A 23295-nucleotide genomic window follows, 5' to 3' on the forward strand; every position below is an offset into this window, starting at 1 on the left:
AAATGAAAAATGAGCATGGCCTAATACACAATACTGTAATTGATGACAAGGTTTACAATTTGAACCTACTTATACTCTTATTATATTAAAAAGACTACTTTTTTTTTTTTAACAAAATAGATATATAATTGAGGAACTAGATATTTCACCTTTAGATTGAAAAGTCATACCAATTATTGTTGAACTAAATTCTTTTTACTTAAAAGCCATTTTTAATAAAGAGAAAAGGTGCATGATAATTTCGTAGGATTTACCGAAATGAAATGTGTTATACTTTATTAGAGGCGAAGTAAATAAAAGATGGTTATCATGGGAAAATCAATGTCTATGATTTCATTGGTTGTGAATCTCCACATGGCAAGTTCTTATCTCCCACAAACCAAATCCCATATTATAGCTTTTAAATGGCAAAAAGACATAATGCTTTTTTTTCTCTTTTCTATTATTATTATTATTATTATTATTATTATTATTATTATTATTATTATTATTAGTATATATTTTTTTATCGCAATTATGTCCCACTTGTTATCCAATGCCTTTGATACTCCAAGGCATTCGATATTGAAATATCCGCAATAGGGAAATTTCTTGGTGTTGAAGATTTATTTAAGATATTGGATAAGATATCATAAGCTAAAGATCCTTATCCTAATTATCTTCATTTCTAAACTTAGATTAAAATGAAATATGTGTCAATAAGAATCCAAGTTTGAACATGATTGTTTAGGATAATTATTAAGGAGTTAATTCTTATAAACATTTGAGACTAAAAGTATACATTTTGATCATAAAGACACAAATTGATATATCATTAAAACTTTCATACTAAAAAGGTAATTTTTTCTAATTTTTTTATTAAGTTTAAAAGCATACTCACACCTATACATTGTTGTTATAACTTAAATTTATAAAGATAATATACTCACAAATATGTTTTATCAAAACACAATTCATCAAAAAGTCATGCAAGCTTTTTATGTATATTAGAAAAAAGCTTTCTCACGTAAGACACATTGTTCGTTGGGTTAAGTACCTATTTATATACATAGACATTTATCATATTGATAGGGGTTCGAGCTAGTCCGATACTCTATCATGCAACACCACTTATTAGCTTAGTTGAATTGGAATGAATCATGTGATAAACCTTTTTTGATTGATCACTTGAACCTCTAGAAGAAATAATAAGGCCTATCTTGATCTCGATTATTGAACTTCAGTTAAACAAACTTGTGTTCGATAGGATTGTACTTGATAGAAGTGGAACAACATGGAAATTATATGAGAGTTGGAAACATCCTTGAATGAATCAATTTTCTTGAAATAAGTTAATCAACCGTTGGACTCAATGAGTAAAGTACGTGAAATCTCATCTAGTAAAGTACGTGAATTGATTAGTAATTTAACCTAACATATGAAACAAATAAGAAAGTTTGATCAAGTCACTGTAAAGTCGATTATTTCTCATATTAATTTCATATAAAAATGTACATATGTATCTTCTTACAAGTTTTTTCTTTATTTATTTATTTTTATTTGAAGAATCTTTTAGAAGATGGAGAGTCCTTCCACGTGTCACCACACCATTGGCAAAGAGGATGATCATTATAGATTTTAAGATATCATCAATGAAGCGCCACTTGGCGACATCATGACGGAAATGAAGATAACCAATCTCATGGGAAAAAAAAAGCATATAAAGTCCCCCAAAACGCCACCATTTATCAAATACAAAGAACATTTTCTTTTCTTCATTAAGATTAGCTTATTCTTAATTGCAATGGCAGCCTCAACCATGGCTCTATCCTCGCCCTCTCTCGCCGGAAAAGCGGTGAAACTTACGCCTTCTTCCCCCGAGCTTTTCGGCAACAGCAGAGTCAACATGAGGAAATCTGCCGCCAAGTCGGTTTCTTCTGGAAGCCCGTGGTACGGACCTGACCGTGTTAAGTATTTGGGCCCATTCTCCGGTGAGCCTCCATCCTATCTTACTGGAGAATTCCCCGGTGACTATGGTTGGGATACTGCTGGACTTTCTGCTGATCCTGAGACTTTTGCCAAGAACCGTGAACTTGAAGTCATCCACTCTAGGTAACTAATTAAAAGCAAAGCCTACCATATTCTTTAACGTGACTTTTTATACATGTAAACTCGTCAAGTATTTTGCTTTTGTATTTTCTTAGAAAATTAAGTTTATAAATATTTATCTTTTTTATGTTGTTCTCTTTTTCAAATATAATAAATGTGTCCAAAATTTGGATCTTTTTTTAACTTGAAAATCAAGTTTATATAGAATGATTTCTTCCTTTAAGAGTTTTTAGTTCTGTTATCTCTACTCTCTAAACAATACTGTTTTCTAAGTTTCTTAAACTAAATATTTATATATTCTTTTTTATTTTCAAAAAACTTATTTTTTGCTTTTCTGAATTGGACTTGTAAATACAAAATTTGTAAGAAAATATGCATAAATTTTAAATTCTAAAACTATCAAAACGGAGTCTTTAGTATCTATAAACTCAAATTGAGTTTTGATTTTAACTTAATTCTTAGTTTCAAAGAAATAAATTAGATATTGTTTCATTATATCGTTAACTTGGTGGTTTGGTTCAGGTGGGCTATGCTTGGAGCATTGGGTTGCGTGTTCCCAGAGCTTCTTTCCCGTAATGGTGTGAAGTTCGGAGAAGCAGTATGGTTCAAAGCCGGTTCTCAGATTTTCAGCGAAGGTGGACTCGACTACTTAGGAAACCCAAGTTTGATCCACGCCCAAAGCATTCTAGCCATTTGGGCCTCCCAAGTTGTTCTCATGGGGGCCGTCGAGGGATACCGTATTGCCGGTGGTCCACTAGGGGAGGTGACCGATCCCATCTACCCAGGCGGTAGCTTTGACCCATTGGGACTTGCAGATGACCCGGAAGCCTTTGCAGAGCTCAAAGTGAAGGAGCTGAAGAATGGACGATTGGCTATGTTCTCCATGTTTGGATTCTTCGTTCAAGCTATCGTCACCGGAAAGGGTCCACTAGAGAATCTTGCTGACCATCTTGCTGACCCAGTCAACAACAATGCTTGGGCTTACGCTACCAACTTTGTTCCTGGAAAATGAGTCAAATAATGTATAGCTTCATGCGCTTCAATCACTTCCCCTTTCAACTAATTTGAGTTTGAAATGGAATGACGAAAGAAATCATCCATTGTAACATTTCAATTCAAATTAAATGAGATCAAAATTGTGTTTATATTGAATATCATTTTTCTTATTATGGAAAGCATATGATTCCGCCATATAGTTAACGAGTCTATTTGTCTCTTACTCATTGGAAACATTGCCGCAGCCTCATGGGTGAAAAAATGCAGCCGCCACCGCCACCGCCACCGTGTTTATCTCTTCACTCCCATTTCTTTTCCTCTCTAAAGCAGGTAAATCCCGATTTCAATTCCATTTCCCCTGTTTTTCTCCCTCATTTTCCTTCAATTGATTCACAACACAGGTCGAAAAGCGCCTCAAATTAGATCATTCATCGCAACGAGACGTTCTTCATCCACCACCTCCAGTGCCAGTACAAACCAATGCTTCTTCATCAACTGAAGAAGACTTACTGAGCACTCCCATGTACCTTCATTTCCCCCAAACCAACACAAGCTCCACCTTACAAGAAAGCAGCCAACCGCCACTCGAATTCCTCTCAAATTACTCCCATTCTCCACCATCTCATCCGAAACCAGTATCGAATCCTCCAAATCTCATCGATCGTGGCCAAAATCGAGATTTAGACGACATTCAACGGCTAATTCAACTCCTAGGGTTAGAAGATTCGTGTGACGAAAAGGAATTAGGAGCTAAGATTGGCTGTAATGGCTGTGAGGGATGTGAAAGCGGGTTTTACAGTAAGATCGTTGGCTTAAAAGGCCCCAAATGTAGAAAGGAGGTAGAGAGGCTAAATGGATGGATCGAGTTCTTTAGTAATGGTGGTGGTGAAGAAGACAGATTAGAGCCTCTTAGATTAGCGTATTTGCTGTTGGGAAAAGCTGTTTTTGCTTCTAATGGCGATGATGGATGTTTGGAAGGATTGGAATTCCCTTCAACTGTAGAGGATTTCTTGCTGAATGATCCTCCTGCATTATAGGTAATAATTCCGCTTCAGTTATCTCTTTTGTTTTGTACATACTTATTCTTTATTTCATAAGCATGAGCAGTTGAATTGAAGCTTTAATTTCCTTTCTGGGTCAATAATGGCCACGATTAGTTCTATTCTCAAACGAGTTTCAAGAGCTGTTTGTAGTGATTTCTTTAAAATGGTTGGTTTATCTCTCTCTGGTCACAGGGTTTGTAGTGATATAATCCTGGAGTTGCTCCTCCACTCACCCTTTCATGAGAATGGTCATTTTTTCTGGCTTGTGGGGTGCGTGTTGTTTTGTGAGATCGTTGAGGCGAGCAGAATAATCCAAGTGTTAAAAGGGTTGGAAAGGAATGTTACGTAATATTTGTTCACCTACTGTATTTCATTTTTGCATTTGAAGGATTTTTTAATAACTCTCTTTTAAGTTTGTTAGATATTATTTTAAATTTTTCTTCACTCATCGATTTATGCTTTTGTATTAGTTTGTAATTTAAATGGTATTTTATATTTTATATTAAATATGTCTCTCCCATAAACTTAATCGGTTAGTGATTTAGGATGGTATCACGACAGGTGGTCTAGGAAGGTCTTGTGTTCAAACTCCTCCACTGTTGTTTCTTTTCCTAATGTTAAATTTTACTTGTTAGACCTTTCTTTATATTCCAAACCTACCAGAGGAGTATTGAGCTTTTGGATCGACTGATTTAGAAAGGTTCTATCTTGGAATCCTGGTTCTATCTTGGAATCCTCTTTGAATGCTCAACTGAATCTCTGCTTCCTTCATCATTGATTTACACCTACTTTTACTCTACGTACTACCATTTAATCAGAGCAAGTAACTATAGTTCGTGGAATCGTGCTACGATGATGGAAAATTCTAGAAAGATCAAGTCAGGACCAAATGCAGAAGGTAATCTTCTTTTGGCTTGCTTGTAACAATGATATCATTGTGTTGTGGATTTTGAATTCATTTTCAAAAGAGGTTAGCCACAACCCTCTCTAATTCAATGATTGTCGTCAATCTATTGGCTTTTATAAGTCACCTTTGGAGAAAGGTTCATGAACTCTGGAAGACGGTTTTGCGGATGGAAGAAAGGTGTAGGTTGGATGGAAATATGATTTTGGACGTACTTTTGAGAAAGAATAAACTGATTGTGAAGAAGATGTCGTTGGATATTGGGCATAAAGATTTGCTGGAAAGACATTCTTTGTTTTTGTTTTTTCTTTTTTTTGCAATGATCCATATATGTTGAAACTGCATAGATATTCAAATTGTTCCTACTATGATCATCCAGCTGAATTGAACTGATTGGTAAGCTGAATTTAGATGTATAAATGTTCTTGGTACCCAATTTTCTTAATCCTGTGTCTTTGTAGGCTGCTGTTTACTTTGGTTTGGTTTCTTTCTTCTTTTTTTAATTTTTGGTATAGTTTTTTGTTTGATTCAATTGATAGTAATACAAACACATGCTTAATGAGATGCTCAATGACACACCCTTGCCTGGCAAGAATTGAGAATGAATAAAGATTTTTTATGAAAAGAATAAAAAAAAAAAAGTGACAGCTGTGGGATTTGAACCCACGCCCTTTCGGACCAGAGCCTAAATCTGGCGCCTTAGACCACTCGGCCAAACTGTCTTGTTTTGAAAAATCATTTACATTATCTTTAATTAATTGTTTTCTAATATTTTTGTCTATCTTTGGAATATTTGCAACATTCAAAATATTTACATATATAAATGCAAATATAACAAATTCGGTTAAAGTTTATCAATGATAGAATATCATACACTGTTGAAAATATTGGTCTATAATTTATCAGTAACATAAGTTTATACCGTTAAACTTCATTATATTTATAATTTTGTAAATGTTGTTATATACTTCATTGTTATTTCTAAAATAGCAATCTCTTTATTTTTTAATTTTGTGTTGCCTTTTGGTTATCCATTTTGTTTCAACAATGGTAATGTAAAATGTACTCAATTGTTTTTAGTGTTGAATCATAAAAAGTTATTCCAATGTTTAAAAAAAAATTATTTTAACCCTTAAATTTTTAAATTGTTTTAAATAAACGAAAATTTAAGATTTATTTAAAATAAAGTATGCATTAATTTAAGATTTATTTAAAAGTGTAGAAATGGATAAAGTTTAAGATTAATATAGTTTTTCAAGGTAATGACAAAAATATCCTATAGAATTTGATTTTTTTTGTAACAATGTTGTTTAAATATTTATCAAGAAAGATAGGGACGAGGAGAAAAAATCGACAAAAATAGGACGGCAAAGTCATACCCGCTACACAATCACTTAAAGTTGTATATCGGATTTATATTTTAAACAACTTTACTCCACATTTTCACCCTCACACAATTGTATACTAGAAACACGACTTCTATATCATCAATTCTTTCACCCTAGACCTCTAGTGCATTATGCAAACCGTAAATGTAGCATTTCTAGAAATAATTTAACCATTTGATCTAATAATAGAGACAAATTGCTTAGCCTAAGAAGTCGTTTAGATTGATTTTTGAAGTGTTTAATGTTTAAAATAATTTATTTTTAAGATAAAGTGAGATGTTTGACGTTTGTTTAAAATAACTTTAAAAAAATGAGATTATGAAATAAACCATTTTAGAGAATACCAAATTTTAGAAAAAATGTTTATTTGGTGTTTTAATCAAGAATCCCTCCTAAATATCTATTTTTCTTCCTCTATTATTTCTATTCCTTTTTCCTATATATTTTTTACTCCTTCTTTCTTTTTGTTTCTTTAATTTTTAAATACTTTGAAATGTGTTTTTATATATATATATTTAAATATATGGGTTTGCAAATGTTCCACTCTCAGCCAAATCTATTCCGCTTTAACATTTGTGAAAGAAGTCATAGAACATCAACAAATAACATGATAGTTTTGTTCGTGAAATGAAAATGAATTATGAACATGATCGAATTGCTAACCTTTCTGTCTAGTTGATATTATATTTTTTTCAAAAAAATTAGTGATCTTATTTATATTTTATCGTTGGAAATCAATTATATCTTTCTTATAGTTATGTATTTACATTTTAAGATATTTTTGCTTCTAAAATTGAAATGTCCAAAAAAAAAGAATACAAAAAATCGAAAAAATGTTTAGTTTAAACTTCAATAATTTCAAGTAACAAAGAAGTTAATAATTTCAAGATAACGTGCAATTAATTTCAAAATATATTTTTTTAAAAAAATATTCAAAACAAAACGTGCATTTATTTATGAAATTAGTTCATAATGTTTGATAGTCTTTTATGGTAATTCGACCTCAGTATAAAACATCATTAGTATAGGATAAACCAAACACAGTTTTCGCATATAAACTTTTATAAAGAGATCGAACCAAATATATAAATGTTTAGATTTTAAACTAATTTTATAAAAAATGTTTTTTAAAAAATATATTTTAAAAAAACATTTTTTTTCTCAAGTTAAAACTTGAGAAATAATTAATTGATGAATGAGACTATGGGTTGAAACTTAAGAGTTCAAAATTTTAAACAAAAATAAAAGTTATTGATATTCTAGTACCCTTAAGAGATAATAATTAAGTATATAGCAACTTTTTTAAAAAGTGGTAAATATACTGAAATTTTTAGATGGACGACTCCTCTGCCGATAGACTCTACTAACGAGATAGTTTATCGTTAATAGATAGCTACCAATGATATGATCTATTATCAATAGACTTCAAAAACTTGAACGTACATATACAAATTCTTTGCAAATACTTCAAAGTTTGATTCTTATATTTACAAATGTCCCAAAATTTATTACTTAGAAGATGAAACTAGTGAAAGAGAAAATTAAACAGGTAACAGCTACCATTTGAACAGGATAATAGAGGGAAAGAAAGGAACAATTTTTAGAAACACAGTTTAAAACTTTTAAGTTTCCAACAGCTGAGAAGTGGAGTTTTGGCTTCCATGGAAAGTTGTGATTAAAGATGTGTGCTGACGAATTTGTGAGTTTCTTCCTCCAAGATGTTCAAAAACGGAAACATTGTGTTGGCATTTGATCCATAATAACACCTGAAAATTTTACTCGATCGCTTAATGCAGTCCGCAGCATTGTGGTCACCCACAGATATCAGAATAGAAGAAAGCTTCAAGAGTTCATTGCCAATGGCTATATGATTTCCACCATACAACTTCTCAAGAATCTGCAAAAGCAGGAATGTAAAGCTCAGATTTTATGTGCTCCAAACAAAATTGAAGAAAGTTGCCTCAAATCCAAAACAGAAAAGGAGAAAGAAACGTTCAAAAAGAACATGGACAAGCGATTCAGATGAAAATGATGTATTTCCAAACGAAACATATGCAGGAGGTTCGGATTGATTTAGTTTCATTTTGTAGCATGTGAATTCAGTTTTGATTCAGTTCCTAGGGTAACCCCTGGTAGCGGCTCGTCACTGTTATGTAGCACAACACTGCACACCTCATAAATTTACTTCAATCTCAAAATTGTTTATAATAAAGAAAAATTCTAATGAGAAAAAATTAATTGATGGATGAAATAATCCAATGAGTACAAAAGGGATAACATCGAAAATTACAAATGAGGCTTGAACAATAGGGGGAGATAACAACAGAAAAAGATGAAGCAAATTAAAGAGAGAAAAAAGATGAAAAGATGTACAACCGAAAGAGATAGCAGAGGATCCCCCATCATGTGCAATAAGGAAATACAATGATGCAGCATGCCTCGACATGTTTCACAAGCGTGGAAAGATGGCCCAATATGTTATTTTTAAGATTATAAATGGAATCGCGCATCTTTAGGATGATTATCACAGAAAAGTGGAGCATGTTGGAACAAGTTTACTTGCTATAAATACAATTATAAAACACCATAGAGAAAGTATACCCGAATTGATGCTTTACAATGTTCTGCTGCAAGCTCTAGTTTTCCAAGCAAACAGAAGGCCTGCGACAGGTTGTCTTCAGCCTACACGAATTAAATTACATACCATCATTTGTATCCAACTTAACCGGAACTAGCATCACTCGGGTAAGATTGTGACAAGCATTGTCCACACTACAATCATTTTGACATTGGTATCTCTAATTCTCTATCATTCGAGCAGTAGATAAAAGGAAAATGATACCACGTAGTATTTGATATTGAAACAAGAACTCACTTCCGCTATACGCCTATTATATTCATGTAATGTCGACTTCAGTGAGATTAGAGCTCCCAAAGCATCTGAGACTGTAGTCTCTGACACCCTATTTAAATTTATCTCCTGCTGCAATCTGTGTAGTTTTTCAGCCAGCTATCAAACCCGGGGAGAAAATAAATTCATGATAGCTTATTAGATCTAGACATGTTCTGTAAAGATCATAATCCGAAACAGCAAAACTCCAGGCAAGAAAAAAGAAAGAATTCTCTTGTTATGAGCAATTATAGAACAAATTGTGACCAACACTAACGGACTTGGGCAATACTGCATCAGGATATTACCTTGTAAAGTGAATCCCAGCCTTATCCACTGTCAAACGAGATGATTTTATATCACAATAAGATCCACATTTTAAGCAATGGCTAGGACCAGCATGAAGGAAGCTGTCAGTCTATGGAAATCCAATATCACCATTTAGTCCGTTGCTCAAATCATTATTAAACTTGGCAAAAGCATAAAATTTTTATCCATCTCAAACCAGTGTGAAAGATATTGTATGAAAGCAATAATTTAGTGTTCGAGAAAATGAATAAACTTAGCTTCTCTTTGGGTTTCTTTAGATAAAGAGTTCGAGGGTTATTGTTGTTTGAATAGTATTAGTGGTAGTAGTTGGAGTTTTTTCTTCTCATGGGTTAGAGCGAGTGACTTGTAATTTGTAACTTGGTTTATAGTATGATTCTCTTTCTTTTTCTTTTCTTTTTATTTAAATAGGAAACAGAGTATAGTCAACAAAAGAGCAAGAAAAACAGCGTAAGGTCCGGGGTTGAGGAAACCCTCTCCCACAAAACTAATCAAGAAGAGCCCTCTAATTGTTAATAATCATAAGAAGGCTATAATTACAAAAGAATTTGGTGTAATTGGTGCACCACCAAGAGGCGCTATTCTGCACAAAAGCCGAAAAGGAATAAAAAAAATTGAACTTATCTTCAATGGTCCTACTATTCCTCTCATTCCAAAGACACCACAAGAGCACATGGGTAGTACTTGGTAGCACATCGCCAAAGGATTTTGCCTTTCTCGCCTATCCAACCACCCACCATCAAGATCTTCCATCATCCAATCATCAATCTTCATGGGGAGACCACCAACCATCCCAAACTTGCAAAAAAGAATACTCTACCCTTTTGAAGCAAAATCACGATGAAGAAACAGGTGATCCAAACTCTCAATATCCTTAAGACAAAGGCAGCACATGGATGGAGAGAGGAACCACTGTGGAGACTTCCTTTGAAGCTTCTTATGCATATTAAGGTGTAACGCAGCACAGAGATATATTAGTAGAATATTAGTATGGTAATGGTTATTAGAAGGGGCATATTAGTAATTAATTAGTAAGATGGTTAGGATTTCAGTTATAAATAGAGGGAATGGGTTAAGAGAAAGGTGTGAAGTACTTTGTGGGATTTTCTTGAGGGAATTTGGAGAGTCTAGCTCTCTCGAAAGGCTAGGAGTAGCATTGTTACTTGTTCTTGTGGTATTGTATACTTTCCATATTTGACTCTCCTTGTGCGTTCTTTGTGTTATTGTATGTTTTGGTGTTCTTGAGTATTTTCTTGTTATGTGGGATCCTAAAATAAGGCTTCTAAAAGCAAGGGACCATAGAAAAATTTTCACTTTCTTGGGAATCTTAACCCTCCAAGTAGGTAGTACCATTGCTCTTACGGCTGCTGAATTCTCAGGTGGTGAACAGGAATAGAGATCGCTTACGGTGGAAAGCAAATATTCTACCAAGTCTACATTTCCTAAATTTGACAGAGGGGGTCACAAAAACTAATTTCTCTTTGGTGTTTTTATTTTATTTTTATAGGACACAAAAACCATTTCATTGGTAAGGTGGAGACAAGGGACAAAAATCCTATCAACAAAGTAATGACAACAGATATATCCAACGAGTAATGAGAGTAGATAAGTTATAATTTCAAAATGGGGAGTTAATTTGTTCCAAGATAATGGTATAGTTCTCGTGAGAGAGTTGATTTTTGCTTCATTTTATTTGGTTGAAGTTTTCTAACTTTTCAACTTCTCAAAGGGAATTTCCAATTCAGTTTCAAAGATATTAGAATACCTGCATGATAGGCTCCAGAATAATTTGGTCGTCGACAGTAAGAAAGTCCTTAGTTTTCGTGTTTTCACAGTTGAAGATGGATCTATCCAAGACTACACCACGACAATTTGGATTTATACAACAAAATGCATTGATCACAAGGTCGGATATATGCACAATTGAGCAACCACTACACTGACAATTAAAAGAGTACTCATCCTTTAGCAACTTAAGACGGTCTTTACAGTCCAACTGACCAACCTGTCAGGGCAGAGGAAGTACATTTGGTTAGGAAGAGCATCTAGCTTTCTATTGTGACTGATCAGAAAATAAGGCATGACATTTATGTTTTAGAAGGAAAAGTTAAAAGAACACTGAGTGCAAATGCTGTAATCAAAAAATGTAAACCCGAGCTTGGAGAGTAGGCAAACCTGTGGACCATACGACAACTCTAGGGGGCACCCCACTGCCGCAAACGAAGTTGCCCGAATAAAGAGGGTGCGTGAATTAAAATATGCATGGATGTTTGGTTTGCACGAATGGTTAAACAAGCTTCCAGTTGTATAAATAGCTTGACCTACTCTGACCTATCAGAAACCACAATGAGGAAGTACCAAATATAAAGATTTGCTATTTAGATCAAATGAAAAAATAAAAGCATAGAGAAATAGATGCAGATGAGCTTACTTGTTCCATATTACAAGTAAAAGGAATCACACTAGATAATCTTTCACCCTTATCTGGTGATCCTGGTGCATCAAAGGATTTCATACGAACAATAGATATAGAGTTTGTCCTAATTTGGGATATAAGTATGGCAATCTGCATTGATAGAGCAAATAATCCATCTCACAATCATGTGCCACATAAACTACACTGATGGAACTATTGACAATTTTAACATGGTATAGTTTGTCCTAAGTACTTAATTGATAAAAATATTTGAATCAGATTTTGGCTTTTATGACTGAAAAGATAAGGCCAACCATCAAAATGCAAGGGTCTGGAAATGTAGAATAATTAAACATCATCAAAAGGAAAGGGCGCTATTGTACAAGCATGCATTCAAGTAAATTGGGCCTTTTTCATTCTTTTTAGAACAAATGATGGAGTGAAAGTGAGTCAACAAACCTGCGAGGTGGTGTTCCCATTTATTTCAACTTGAGAAGGGAAGAATTGCTGAAGACAACTTAATAATATAATGGAATAGATGATACACTCCAGCTTGCTGTCAGTGTGCATTTCCGGAAAATGGTGTGAAAGGTTCTACAGCAACACAATGAAATAAGCTTTGGAGTAGTTGCCCTTTTAAAGGAAAAAACCCAATACAATTAGAAGGGATATATAGTCATCAGAAGTACCAACATATCCACAAGGTTAGAGGCATCTGCAAAGACACCTCTCTGCGCTATAAATTTTGCCACTATTCGCCCAGCCAAAACTATTTCAGATGGCAATATTGCAGGCCAGTGCACACCATCACATTCATGTTTATGTTCATGAACATTTTCAGTCCTTAACTCGGAAAAACTGCACAGAGTTATTTCTTGAATATACGTTCTGAGGTCATCAGATAGATTTTTAAAAATATCTTGAATATCTGAAACATTTCGTAACATAGGCCCCCCAGCTTGTATCTGGCAATGTTGTGAGCAGTACAGAGGAATTGAGCATGATGGACAAGGTACTTTATCCACTGGTAGTTCATTCAAGCAGTAATGGCAATGAGTTTCTCTACAATGCTTCAATATTACCTGCCAGTCAAAGTTGAAGTAAACGTTATATAACTTGAAATGGGAAAATGTGACAATAGAATGAGAATTGTTAAAATTTTAATACTTTGAGAGATTTAATTGGTTCATATTTCCAATTTATTTAGGAAAAATATGTCCAGACAGAAGTGGCAAATTAAATGACTTTAAAGCAGGAAAGAGTTGAAGATTATGTTGACTGCAATACCATTTGGGCTTTGTCAGACAGTACAAGAGTGGTGAGTCATTAGTCCAATGAGACAAGAACCAAACAAAATCTACTAAAATAAAGAGGAACTGACTAGATTGTTGTCAACCAGCTCCTGGTTGCAAAGCCTTTAAGAGAGCCCCTGAACAGAGAGAAAAAAGACACAGAAAACTCTAACCTGGCTACCAATTAACGGAGTAGGAGAAAGTATAAGACAGGTATAGGTGGACTTGTCCAATTCAAAACCAGATCCTTTTTGGCTATTTCCACTATATGACTTGTTTGCTTTGCCACTTAACAAAACTAAACACTAGATTTGGTTTTTCAATTTTGTGAAAAAGATGTTCAAATTGAATCTATGAACACTCCTAGTTTTAGCATTATAATGAATTTACCATCTATTTTCAAAGAGAAACAATGAAACTTGTAAGAGAAGTTATAAAAGATAAACTTAAAGATGGGTTTTTGCTATTAATCTTCTGGCAACATTTTACTTAGTTGGAACCTCTCCCTTCAGTAGAGTTTTTATGGGCTTTTTTACACCCTTGTGTTCTTTCATATATTCTTAAAAGTACTTGTTTCAATATATATAAAACTAAAACATCTAGAAAATATACAGGATAACTTCCTCGTGAAAATATAGTTTCTTAACAGTAAGGCCTAATGGGTTCGGGAAGGGGGAGGGGGGGGACTCTAGGCAGTCAAAGCATGTAAGTTGTAGACCTAGCGGTAGCCGACAGTGTAGGTGTCAAGTCGAGAGAAATTGTTGGATTAAGAAAAAGGAAGAAGAAGAAAAGGTGAAAAAATAGAATGGGCGATAAAATGCACTCCCCATGATTTAGAAGAGAAATATGTACTCACCACGGCATAAGGTTCTTCAACATGAATCAAGGATGATGGAGGTATCTCAGTGGGTGAAACCATTCCTCTTCCTTTATTCGATGTGGTGACATGTAATTTTACTTGGATCAGATCATCTGTAATACATATCATGCTACTTTTTAGCAAGTGACTGATAGTACCTATGTTCAACACACACAGGAAGCAGAAACCAAAATTTTGTTGAGCGGTCCATATAAGCAGATCATCTAAACTAGCTTGGAGGTTGTTTTAGAAGAGTATTTTAAAGACTATTTTGGCACCTTCCCGAAATCTTCAAGGCACCCCTTTATGCTGTTCAGCAAAGATCAGTCTCGGGATTCCTACTGTGGACTTTACTAATAGTGCAGATACCACCCAGGAAAACCTACTAGAAAGCCACAAACATTTTTAGGGAATTTGAACTACTACATAGCTCTTATCATCTCTTTGAAAGAATACTCAAATGACTGTCAAAATATTAAGAACAGACTTGAAGAGAAGAAACTTGATCCCTCTCCTACCAAACCCTTCTATCAATTGAAGATAAAAGAGGAAATCCTCTCAACCCAGAGAATAACACATGCAATTGTTTCACCTCCAAGTCCTAGAAAGTGTAATTTCAGTTTGATGATAGAATACCATGGTAACCGAGGTGATTACCTCCGTAAGGAGTTTTTGATACCCTAACCATAGCACTTGGAGCTGGAGTTCTCAAGGTTTTGGAGCTCGCTATGCAGAAAATGAGGATTGTGGACTCTTGTGATATCTATAGGTCATATATTCACAAGATCAAAAACATAGCCAGCTCCAGAAATACACAAAACCAAGCAATTGCACAAGAAAAGAAATGTTGATGGGACAAGAAAATAGGAATTGACCATAAAGAGGATGGTATCTTGTCCTATAAATAAATCAAAAAGTAAACACCAGGAAAAAATGTATTGCAGAAAAAATTACAGCACATAAATTTAAATCCATGAGGCCGCTGTCGTTTTTCCAAAACTTAAACATAAGAAGGAAATTCATTTTTCATGTCCACCTTTAAATATCTAATCGTATCACATCACTTAAAAGTTGAAGCTCAATAATTTAGTGCAAAGAAAAAATCTTGAGCTTTTATTCGATAAAATTAGCAGAAGGAATTAAACAGTAGATATAACTATCATTTACATAGCATACCATAATCATCCAATTTGTTCTTGCTATGTTCATTTACTGTATTTGACCTACTATGCTGATGTTGGATGACCTTCAGCTCATCATCTATCTGCTTTTTTCCATTGAATGATACCTCCACATGCTTAGAAATTTGAAAGTCACGGATAGCATCATCAAAAATTTCCATACTAACATTTGCTTTACCTCTTCTGTACCATGCCTTCAGAAGAAGGAAATAAAAACATTACATGGCAATAATAAGACAAGGGGAAGATCCAACAACTGGATTACAAGGAATTCTTTGTCCACGTAAAAATATCAAATGAAATCAGTTTCACCTTCGCATAGTTTGATGAAATTTGAAGTGCTCTATTGCAATCTCGTAACGACTCCAGCTGCAGATCCATTTTCTGAAGAGAGCATAAAGCAGATGGATTAGTGGCAATGGAGGAACCTACATCATTCAGCTCATACATATATTAGCAATGATTAATTACGTACTCTCTTTTATAAGTAACTTCAATCCTAGGACTCCGATACCACAATACCCACAAAGTGCACAAATATGGTCTTTGTTAGGAATTGTGGGGTACAAAACTCCAAAAAGGCCCAAATTCTTTTTATGTAACCCTTTAGCAACTAATTCTATTGGTTAAAAGTTTAAGGCCTTTTTAAAGAAGGAAGAATGAGAATGTGTGAAGAATCTTATTGGATTAATTTGGAGGCCATTTTTCTTGAAGAGAGAAATAGATAATGGCAGTGGAATTTATTACTTCAAGGGGTTAATGGGCTCTGGACCATTTTTTCTTGACACATTATATATATATATATTCACACAAGGAAGAAAATATTGATGTGTTGTAAGTTCCATTGCCGCTGAAGGAAAATTAATCTGAGAGCTTCACTAGTATTTTTTTTCTCTTCACCAAGGCATAGCTTGTGTGACAGTGGGATTACTGAAAAATTATAGTGTGTTTTTTCCTCTTGGGTTGGGAGTTTCTCTTATTTTATTCCAAGGTACCAAGTTGTGGTATCTAGATTCAAATAACTTTTGTTGGGCTATTTGAGGAAATAGATTAGTAAGCATGTGTTCTGGTTCTTTTCAATCTCCATCATAGTAGAACATGTTGTTGCAGAAGATTGGACGTAGTAACAAGTTTGAAACGAACCACTACAATGTCGTTCTCCTTTTTCCCTTTGCTTTATTAATTATAATTTAATGATTGATTGCTTATTTGGCTCTAACCAGTGAAGTGAGAGTTTGAGATATGATTTAGTTTGTTCCGCATTTATTTATATCTCGTGTAAATTCCCAGCAGTCTTGTCTTTAGGGATACCCATGTATTTTCAAAAGCATGTGATAGATGTCAAAAGTACTGGTGACATTTCTCAATGCCATGAGATGCCTTTAGAACACATAATAGAGAAGATAACTCCATATGTAGCGAGAAAGATTCTCCTCCAAAGGTTTTGGAAAGAAGGCTCGGGCTAACACTTAAGAAGAAGACTCCATACCAAGACTTGAAAATTAAGTAAGGTAGAGTAACTAGATATTCATATCCAATCATGGTATACTACATGAGAGACAAGTCTATAGATGGGAGAATATGACAACTCTAGAAAGTACCAAAAACTAACAGGATATTTGAAGATTCAAACTTTTCTTAGAGAATGATATTTAACCAAACCCCAAAACAAAAAAAATCAATACCAACCAAAGAAATTGACTTAACAATATTTTTTTTATAAAAACTACTTTCATTAAGTAAAGATGAAAGAATACAAGGGCTAACCAAACATCCTCTATAAACGTCCCACTAGAAGAAGGGACTCCAACTAAGAGAGATGTTCCCTGGCAAATAAGTACACAAAAGTTCGACACCAAAGCCCAAAGGGAGACATGAAATTTCATCAAGGACCACACCTCACTAGAGTCTCTTTCCTTACCTCTAAGAACTCTATCACTCCTCTCCCCCAAAATATCACATACAATAGAACACACTCTAGCAAGCCAGAAAAAAATGACCACTCTCTCTAAAAGGTGGATGCAGAAGGAACTTCTCGACCGTGGTTCAAATGTCTCTCTGACCAGCAATGCTGACATCGAACTCCTAAAAAGAAGAATACCACACTGTCCTCATATACTGGCAGTCCCAAAAAAGATTATTTATATCCTTGTTTGCTTTTCAATAAAGAATGCAACAAAAAGGTCCCACAAGATGAGTTCTTCTCCAAACCAACCTATTGCAAGTATTCACGTGACCAAGTAATACTTGCCAAATAAAAAACCTAACTTTCTCAATGATTTAAATCCTCCAAATAACATCAAATACAGAAAGCCCAAGAGGGGAAGGATCTAGAAGAAGGTTACCCCACCCCACCCCCCCACCCCCCCGGCCGCTTTGGACTCCAAATGCAAACATCCCCTCTTTCCTCCCTAAAGAAGTACCCCTCTACTAAAGAAAGCAAAGATGCAACTTCCATTGTTTCCCTATTGGACAAGTTACAACGGAAACCAAAGGAAAAGCAAATGGAGTTCTCTGACCAAACTAAAAAATCATAAATGGAACAATTTTTAAGGGAAGAAAGATGATACAAATGAGTGAAAATTGTAGAAAGTACCCTCCCCCACCCACTAATCCTCCCAAAAATATGTATCCCTCCCAGTTCCTCGTATATGGCTTTCTCTCAGAACAATTGGAACATTGTTAAGGGAGATTTAGAAGGGGGTTTTTAAAGATTTTTTCGAAAGAGGTATTCTTAATCGGTCCATGGTGGAGAAGTATGTCTTATACCTAAGAAGGAAAACGCCATTTCCTTCATCCAGACCAAGGTCTTGTTCCTATCACTGCTAAACACAGCCTTTCTAATTTCCTCCAGGGTGGAGCTACAAGCTCCTTGTCCTCTCTAGGAGAGATAGGGCTCCAAGCAATACCTTCAACAAAAGATCTCTTGAGTTATTGGACTATAAAGCTTTGAGAAAACCGAAGAATGTCCTCCTCTATCTCTCTATCATCACTTGTTCTCACCCCACTCAAGTAACAAAGAACCAATATGATTCTCATTCTTTCTACTACTAGCTACTCTATGGAAGAAACTAGTATTGCAGTCCCCTTCCTTGGCCCATTTAACTTTGGCCTTTTGACTCAAGCCAATTTGGATTACACTCACAGTTGAAACGAATACCCTTTTACAGTTTACTAAAAGGGTATAGATTGTCTAGCAAAATATGCATTTCATTCATCCAATTAATTACAAGCGTTAGAATCTCCATTTAACTTTGGCCTTTTGACTCCAGCCAATTTGAATTACACCCACAGTTGAAACCAGTACCCTTTTACAGTTTACTAAAAGGGTATAGATTATCTAGCAAAATATGCATTTTATTCATCCAATTAATTACAAGCATTAGAGTCTCCATGAGGGAGCATGCACACACAGGTGAGTAAGTGTGAACGAGAGAGTGTGTGTGTACAGACAAACTACAGGAAACAGCAACCACATTACCAATTAATTTTTCATTAAAAAAACAATGTAGTAATGTGATAGTTTTACATTAAATGTGAATCTAGGGTGAGCATGGAAGAAAGAAAGCAACTACCAAAACGCCTATTCATCACTCGTGAAATAAAAATTGTAGCACTATTATAGTTTACATTAAATATGAATCGGCTGAAGGAATGAACTCACATGCAAAACTGATGCTCGATTCACATATAAGGTTGCAACCAAATTCTTATCCATGTCAACAGCATTCATTGGAGCCACTAGCAGAGCCTGTGGACATCATAAGAAAAGGCAGAAAACATGGAATCCCAGTCAAAAATGATCGAAAACTAACGATGTGTATGATTGTAATGTAAAGCAATCCTGGAAGATAGAACCAGTTTCCAATCCTTCATTGTAAGTTAGAGTTGTAAGTCAATCCAGAAATTGCCCGACTGCCATCATACTATGATCTTAGTATGAATAGTTTTTTGCAATTGTCAATATAAATATAATGGACTAATATGATGCAATTCGAAGGACTTTTCTTTCTTTCATTATTCCATAAAAAAAAAAAAAATTACTTGTGATTTCTATTTATGAATCGTTCCTTCTAATCACCATTCCCCATATAATTCTAATAGAAATTCTTTTATTTAAAAGTGAATTGCATTTTTTTATTTATTTAATTCAAATAATATAAATAAATTTGCAAATTGGAATATATAGTTCTATTACCTACATTATAGAATATCAAATAAAAATAGTAATCAGTAGTGATTAGAAGAAACGTCTAAAAGAAACAAAAATAATAAATATTTCCACACTTTGTCATCAACCTTGGTTGGAAATGTTACTTATAAAATAACACTGACCCACTACTTTGACACAAGAAGAACCACTTATGCTCCTTTTTCACAAACTGGAAAATTCTTTCCATTGCAGCACGGCAGCAATTCGAGATAATCATCAAGTAAAATGAAATTTGATACCTTGGAATAATAAACCAAAGCATTAGCATAATCCCCGTTCAAGAAGCATTGATTTCCCTGGCGCTTCAACTCCAGAGCAGCGTCCTTCTTCTTACCACAGAGAGCATTTTCAGGATCCATTGTCAAATCCCCGATGACCTGAGGCATTAGAGGCAAAACCCAAAATCATAAATTGCACATAGTCCTCCCAAGTTACATTTTTAAGTGTAACCCAGATGCTAATTTTACCGACTCTTCCAGAGAGAAATGGAAGAGAAATACGAGGCCATTTACAACCAAGCTTACTTGGAAAAAGAGCTGCGATTGCTGAAAAAGGCGTAATAAGAAAGAAGACGATGAGGGAAGATCATCGGCGGTGGTTGAACCCACCATCTGCTTCAAGTTCTCCGGCACCAGTGACTTTAGCTTCTCCATAATGTTCAGAAATGAGTGCAACAAAGCTTGTAGCTAAATTCAAAGCTTCAAAAGTTTGAAAAACTATCACCGGGTCGAGCTTTTGTCTCGGCTTTTACCGCCGATCGATCATATTCACGCAATTTTAAGTCTTATTCCTCCTTCGAAATGAAAATAATTTGGGTGCAATACATGGCCATCTAATCACTACCTCTTAAAAATATCAATTTTTAACTTTTTACTGTCACTTCCATAAGATATCTATTTACTTGTTACTGACACTTCACTAAGGTATCTATTTTTCAATTTTTTTATTTTAGTTAAGATACATGTATTTTTTATATTGATTTAAAATTATATTTTGCTCATAAACCTTTGAATTTGGTTCTGTACAAGTCTATAAACTTTTTTAAAAAGCACTTCTATTGGTCCCTTTCGTTAGGATTTTGTCTAACTCTATGACAAAATAATTATGTTACTTGTTACGAACAATAAGTCAACTTTAATATCGTTGCATAATAGATCTTTTTTATAGTTCTTAACTAATCAATACTTTTAATTTCTAGAAGTGGGGGTCCAAAATTTTTTTATAACAAAAGGAATTCGGCGGGATGATATATGAATGTTAAATGGTTCCAATGAAATACAAACCAAAGAATTTGTTGTCGAAGTCCATTTCTAATTACGATGTACTGTTGCAGAATTGTCACAAATGAAAGTTATTGACTTCATTTGTTCTTGGAAAGTAGCTACAATTCATGGTGGTAATTCTCTCTTTCATCCATGGAACAAATGTTGAAAGTATTGATGACTATGGCATAACAATCCGGTTTATATCAAGATTCAAAGAAAATTACAGTTGTACTGTATCGGTGTCATTTTTCACATATATCACGAAACTTGGAATTTTTTAGTATTATATTTGAAGACGAACAATTTACAAATGAAATTAAAAAATAAACAAAAATAAAATCCCATAAACTTTACAACCCAAAAAAGTTTAATGTTTTAGAACTTGAGTTGAGTAAGACAATGCAACTTTATAGACATATAATTCATTGACATAGACATGTAATTCGTTGAATTTAAGAATTTTAACGTTATAGAGCAAAAATGTTAGAACTCTAGATGCAACCTTCTATAATTCATGTGATATGCAATCTTCTATAAATCATTGACAAGACATATAATTCATTTAAGAAGTAAGTGAGTTCAAGGAGATATGCTGATATATCTATCGAGTAATAGAACAACCCTTCTTTAGGGGAATGAAGAGTAGCAGATTAGAGGAATGAAGTTCCAGAAGTGGATGCAAGGGATCATAATGTTTATGCAAAGGTATAGTCTATACGAGTCGATTGCATTTGCATTTGTTAAGCGCTAATCACGGAGTGGGCTTTTCATCCTTTCTAAACTAGTTAATTCCCTTCCTTCAGAGCATCTTCATTCCCTTGTTGCAAGATTTGTACTCTTTCCACTCAATATGCCGTTGGAACTTTAATAAAAGATCAAACTAGTTTTGAGTGAACGTAATAAATGATCAAACTAGTTTTGACTATTCATTTGACTGATTTGACTTGTTTTCTTCCTTCTAGCACAATATCTCAAAACCGTTTCGTGGGTCTTTGTATATTCCTTCCTATATTTTGGATGGAAAACACTAAAAATAAGAGAAATGAATTTAATTGAGTGGAACGGTTGTTGAGTTTGAGCCAATCAGTCAATCGTGACACGTTTCAATGCTCTTAATTCTTCCTATTATTGCAATGGGCTTATTCTTCCCATTGTCTTAGAGTATGGGATTAATACTCTTCCAGCAAAGCTGTAATCTTGTCCAATTCCACACAATTCCTTTGATTGGTAGCTTCGCAGGAGCCCAAAACTACGTTTTATAGTAATAATCTCGTCCAATACTTATGCCCAAACTAAGGTATATGTAAAAGCTAGAATCGCTTGTCCATCCAAACAGTAGCTAGAGACAAATAGCTAGAATCATTTGTCAAACTAAGTAGCTAGAGACAAATAGCTAAGACGTAGCTAGAATCGCTTGAATTTCTGAATACCGAGCAGCAGCAGTGTTGGAGTTTGGAAAAAGCGGCTTTGACCCTATCTACCCATCTTAGTTCTTTGGGTAAGAAGGCATCTTGTAAACTAGAGACTAGACCAACCATTTACTTTATATTCATTGTATAAACCAACATTTACAATATTTTCGTTGATAGACTCCCTATAAACTCCTCCTATCATTCATTAATTTTAACAAATTCTACTACATATTTTAAAACCACTACATTTACAATTATACCTAAACTTGGTTTAGCCGGTTACTGCAAATAATTCCTTGAACTAAAAGTTGGAGGGGTGCGCCGGGCCCAAGCAGTAGTGCAACGCATGGGCGACACTTGAGAGCCCCAATAGCAAGCTATTGTGTTGGGCTCTCCCCCTAAAAAGATTAATTTAATATCATGTGGACCGATGGCCCACGTATCAGATATTAAACTGATAAGAACAGATACTACACTTGATCTTAGCCAAAAGGCCGAGAAAGGTATGCTTTTAAATGCCATATTCATGCCTATTTTATACCCACTGTCTTCCTACTGCATCTTAGCTTAAACGATGTGGGACAAGAAAAACGCCCCTTGCGAACTCTATTCATTTTCTCAAGCCCCATATTCATTGATATATTTGCTTTTAAAAAAAAAAAAAACGATTATAAAATACTACCCATCAATCAGAAGACGAGTTTACAAAAACTAGTCATTTTTCAACTTTAATTTGTAATTATTTTATTTTAAAAAATGATTTGAGTTTTTCTCATTGATAGATTTTATTTATAACTCACAAAAATTAAGTCTTTATAATAAAAGTTGATATTTATTTTCGATGGGATTATGATGAGGAAAAGAATTTAACAACTTTGAAAGTATTTAGACTAAATTGTTAACTTATTAAATTTCATTAACAACAAAATTGTAGGAACCTGAATGCTTTGGCTATTTGATTTGGTTTTCTACATTAAAAGAAGCATGCTCTTGTTTAATATTTGTTTGCCATGATGATATT

At 34.3% G+C, this 23295-nt stretch overlaps 3 protein-coding genes and 2 non-coding genes across 9 annotated transcripts; 2 read left to right on the forward strand and 3 right to left on the reverse strand.

Annotated features, from left to right (window-relative positions):
- The first annotated feature begins 1473 nt into the window (after positions 1-1473).
- LOC103487605 (chlorophyll a-b binding protein of LHCII type 1-like) lies at positions 1474-3240 on the forward strand. Its single transcript, XM_008445971.3, has 2 exons — positions 1474-2091; positions 2611-3240. Exons 1-2 carry the CDS (start codon positions 1655-1657, stop codon positions 3098-3100), a joined length of 927 nt encoding a protein of 308 aa, XP_008444193.2. The 5' UTR covers positions 1474-1654; the 3' UTR covers positions 3101-3240.
- Positions 3241-3264: 24 nt separating this feature from the next.
- Positions 3265-5476, forward strand: LOC103487596 (uncharacterized). 2 transcript variants are annotated; one of them, XM_008445959.3, is made up of 3 exons: positions 3265-3414; positions 3486-4121; positions 4320-5476. In XM_008445959.3, exons 1-2 carry the CDS (start codon positions 3334-3336, stop codon positions 4119-4121), a joined length of 717 nt encoding a protein of 238 aa, XP_008444181.2. In that variant the 5' UTR covers positions 3265-3333; the 3' UTR covers positions 4320-5476. The 2 variants fall into 2 exon arrangements, with proteins under 2 accessions (XP_008444181.2, XP_050936486.1); XM_051080529.1 differs by having other exon boundaries at positions 3486-5476.
- A 197-nt stretch (positions 5477-5673) lies between these two features.
- On the reverse strand, positions 5674-5753 carry TRNAL-UAG (transfer RNA leucine (anticodon UAG)). The gene has a single exon. It is a non-coding gene; the product is annotated as a tRNA-Leu (tRNA).
- Positions 5754-7811: 2058 nt separating this feature from the next.
- LOC103487580 (uncharacterized) lies at positions 7812-20416 on the reverse strand. Of its 4 annotated transcripts, XM_008445928.3 has the most exons (15): positions 20122-20416; positions 19837-19974; positions 19049-19135; positions 15697-15768; positions 15380-15578; positions 14201-14316; positions 12742-13134; positions 12512-12646; positions 12068-12202; positions 11812-11967; positions 11402-11641; positions 9618-9727; positions 9295-9409; positions 9021-9101; positions 7812-8316 (listed from the first exon to the last, which is right to left on the reverse strand). In XM_008445928.3, the coding sequence occupies exons 1-15, from the start codon at positions 20248-20250 to the stop codon at positions 8095-8097; spliced, it is 2328 nt and encodes a 775-aa protein (XP_008444150.2). In that variant the 5' UTR covers positions 20251-20416; the 3' UTR covers positions 7812-8094. The 4 variants fall into 4 exon arrangements, 3 of the variants coding, with proteins under 3 accessions (XP_008444150.2, XP_016899665.2, XP_008444158.2); XM_017044176.2 differs by lacking the exon at positions 11402-11641; XR_007816201.1 differs by lacking the exon at positions 7812-8316 and having other exon boundaries at positions 9295-9429; positions 20122-20402.
- A 2169-nt stretch (positions 20417-22585) lies between these two features.
- Positions 22586-22781, reverse strand: LOC127145029 (U2 spliceosomal RNA). The gene has a single exon (XR_007816809.1). It is a non-coding gene; the product is annotated as a U2 spliceosomal RNA (small nuclear RNA).
- Positions 22782-23295: the final 514 nt, after the last annotated feature.

Source organism: Cucumis melo, chromosome 12 (assembly GCF_025177605.1).
Source record: "Cucumis melo cultivar AY chromosome 12, USDA_Cmelo_AY_1.0, whole genome shotgun sequence".
NCBI lineage: Eukaryota > Viridiplantae > Streptophyta > Magnoliopsida > Cucurbitales > Cucurbitaceae > Cucumis > Cucumis melo.

Coding starts and splice junctions, on each gene's coding strand:
- LOC103487596 (XM_051080529.1), top strand. CDS start 3,334: ATGGGTGAAAAAATGCAGCCGCCACCGCCACCGCCACCGTGTTTATCT. Junction 3,415..3,485: donor TCTTTTCCTCTCTAAAGCAG/GTAAATCCCGAT, acceptor TTCACAACACAG/GTCGAAAAGCGCCTCAAATT.
- LOC103487605 (XM_008445971.3), top strand. CDS start 1,655: ATGACGGAAATGAAGATAACCAATCTCATGGGAAAAAAAAAGCATATA. Junction 2,092..2,610: donor CTTGAAGTCATCCACTCTAG/GTAACTAATTAA, acceptor GGTTTGGTTCAG/GTGGGCTATGCTTGGAGCAT.
- LOC103487580 (XM_008445928.3), bottom strand. CDS start 20,250: ATGGAGAAGCTAAAGTCACTGGTGCCGGAGAACTTGAAGCAGATGGTG. Junction 19,975..20,121: donor AATCGCAGCTCTTTTTCCAA/GTAAGCTTGGTT, acceptor CTAATGCCTCAG/GTCATCGGGGATTTGACAAT. Junction 12,203..12,511: donor ATGGGAACACCACCTCGCAG/GTTTGTTGACTC, acceptor CTATCAATGCAG/ATTGCCATACTTATATCCCA.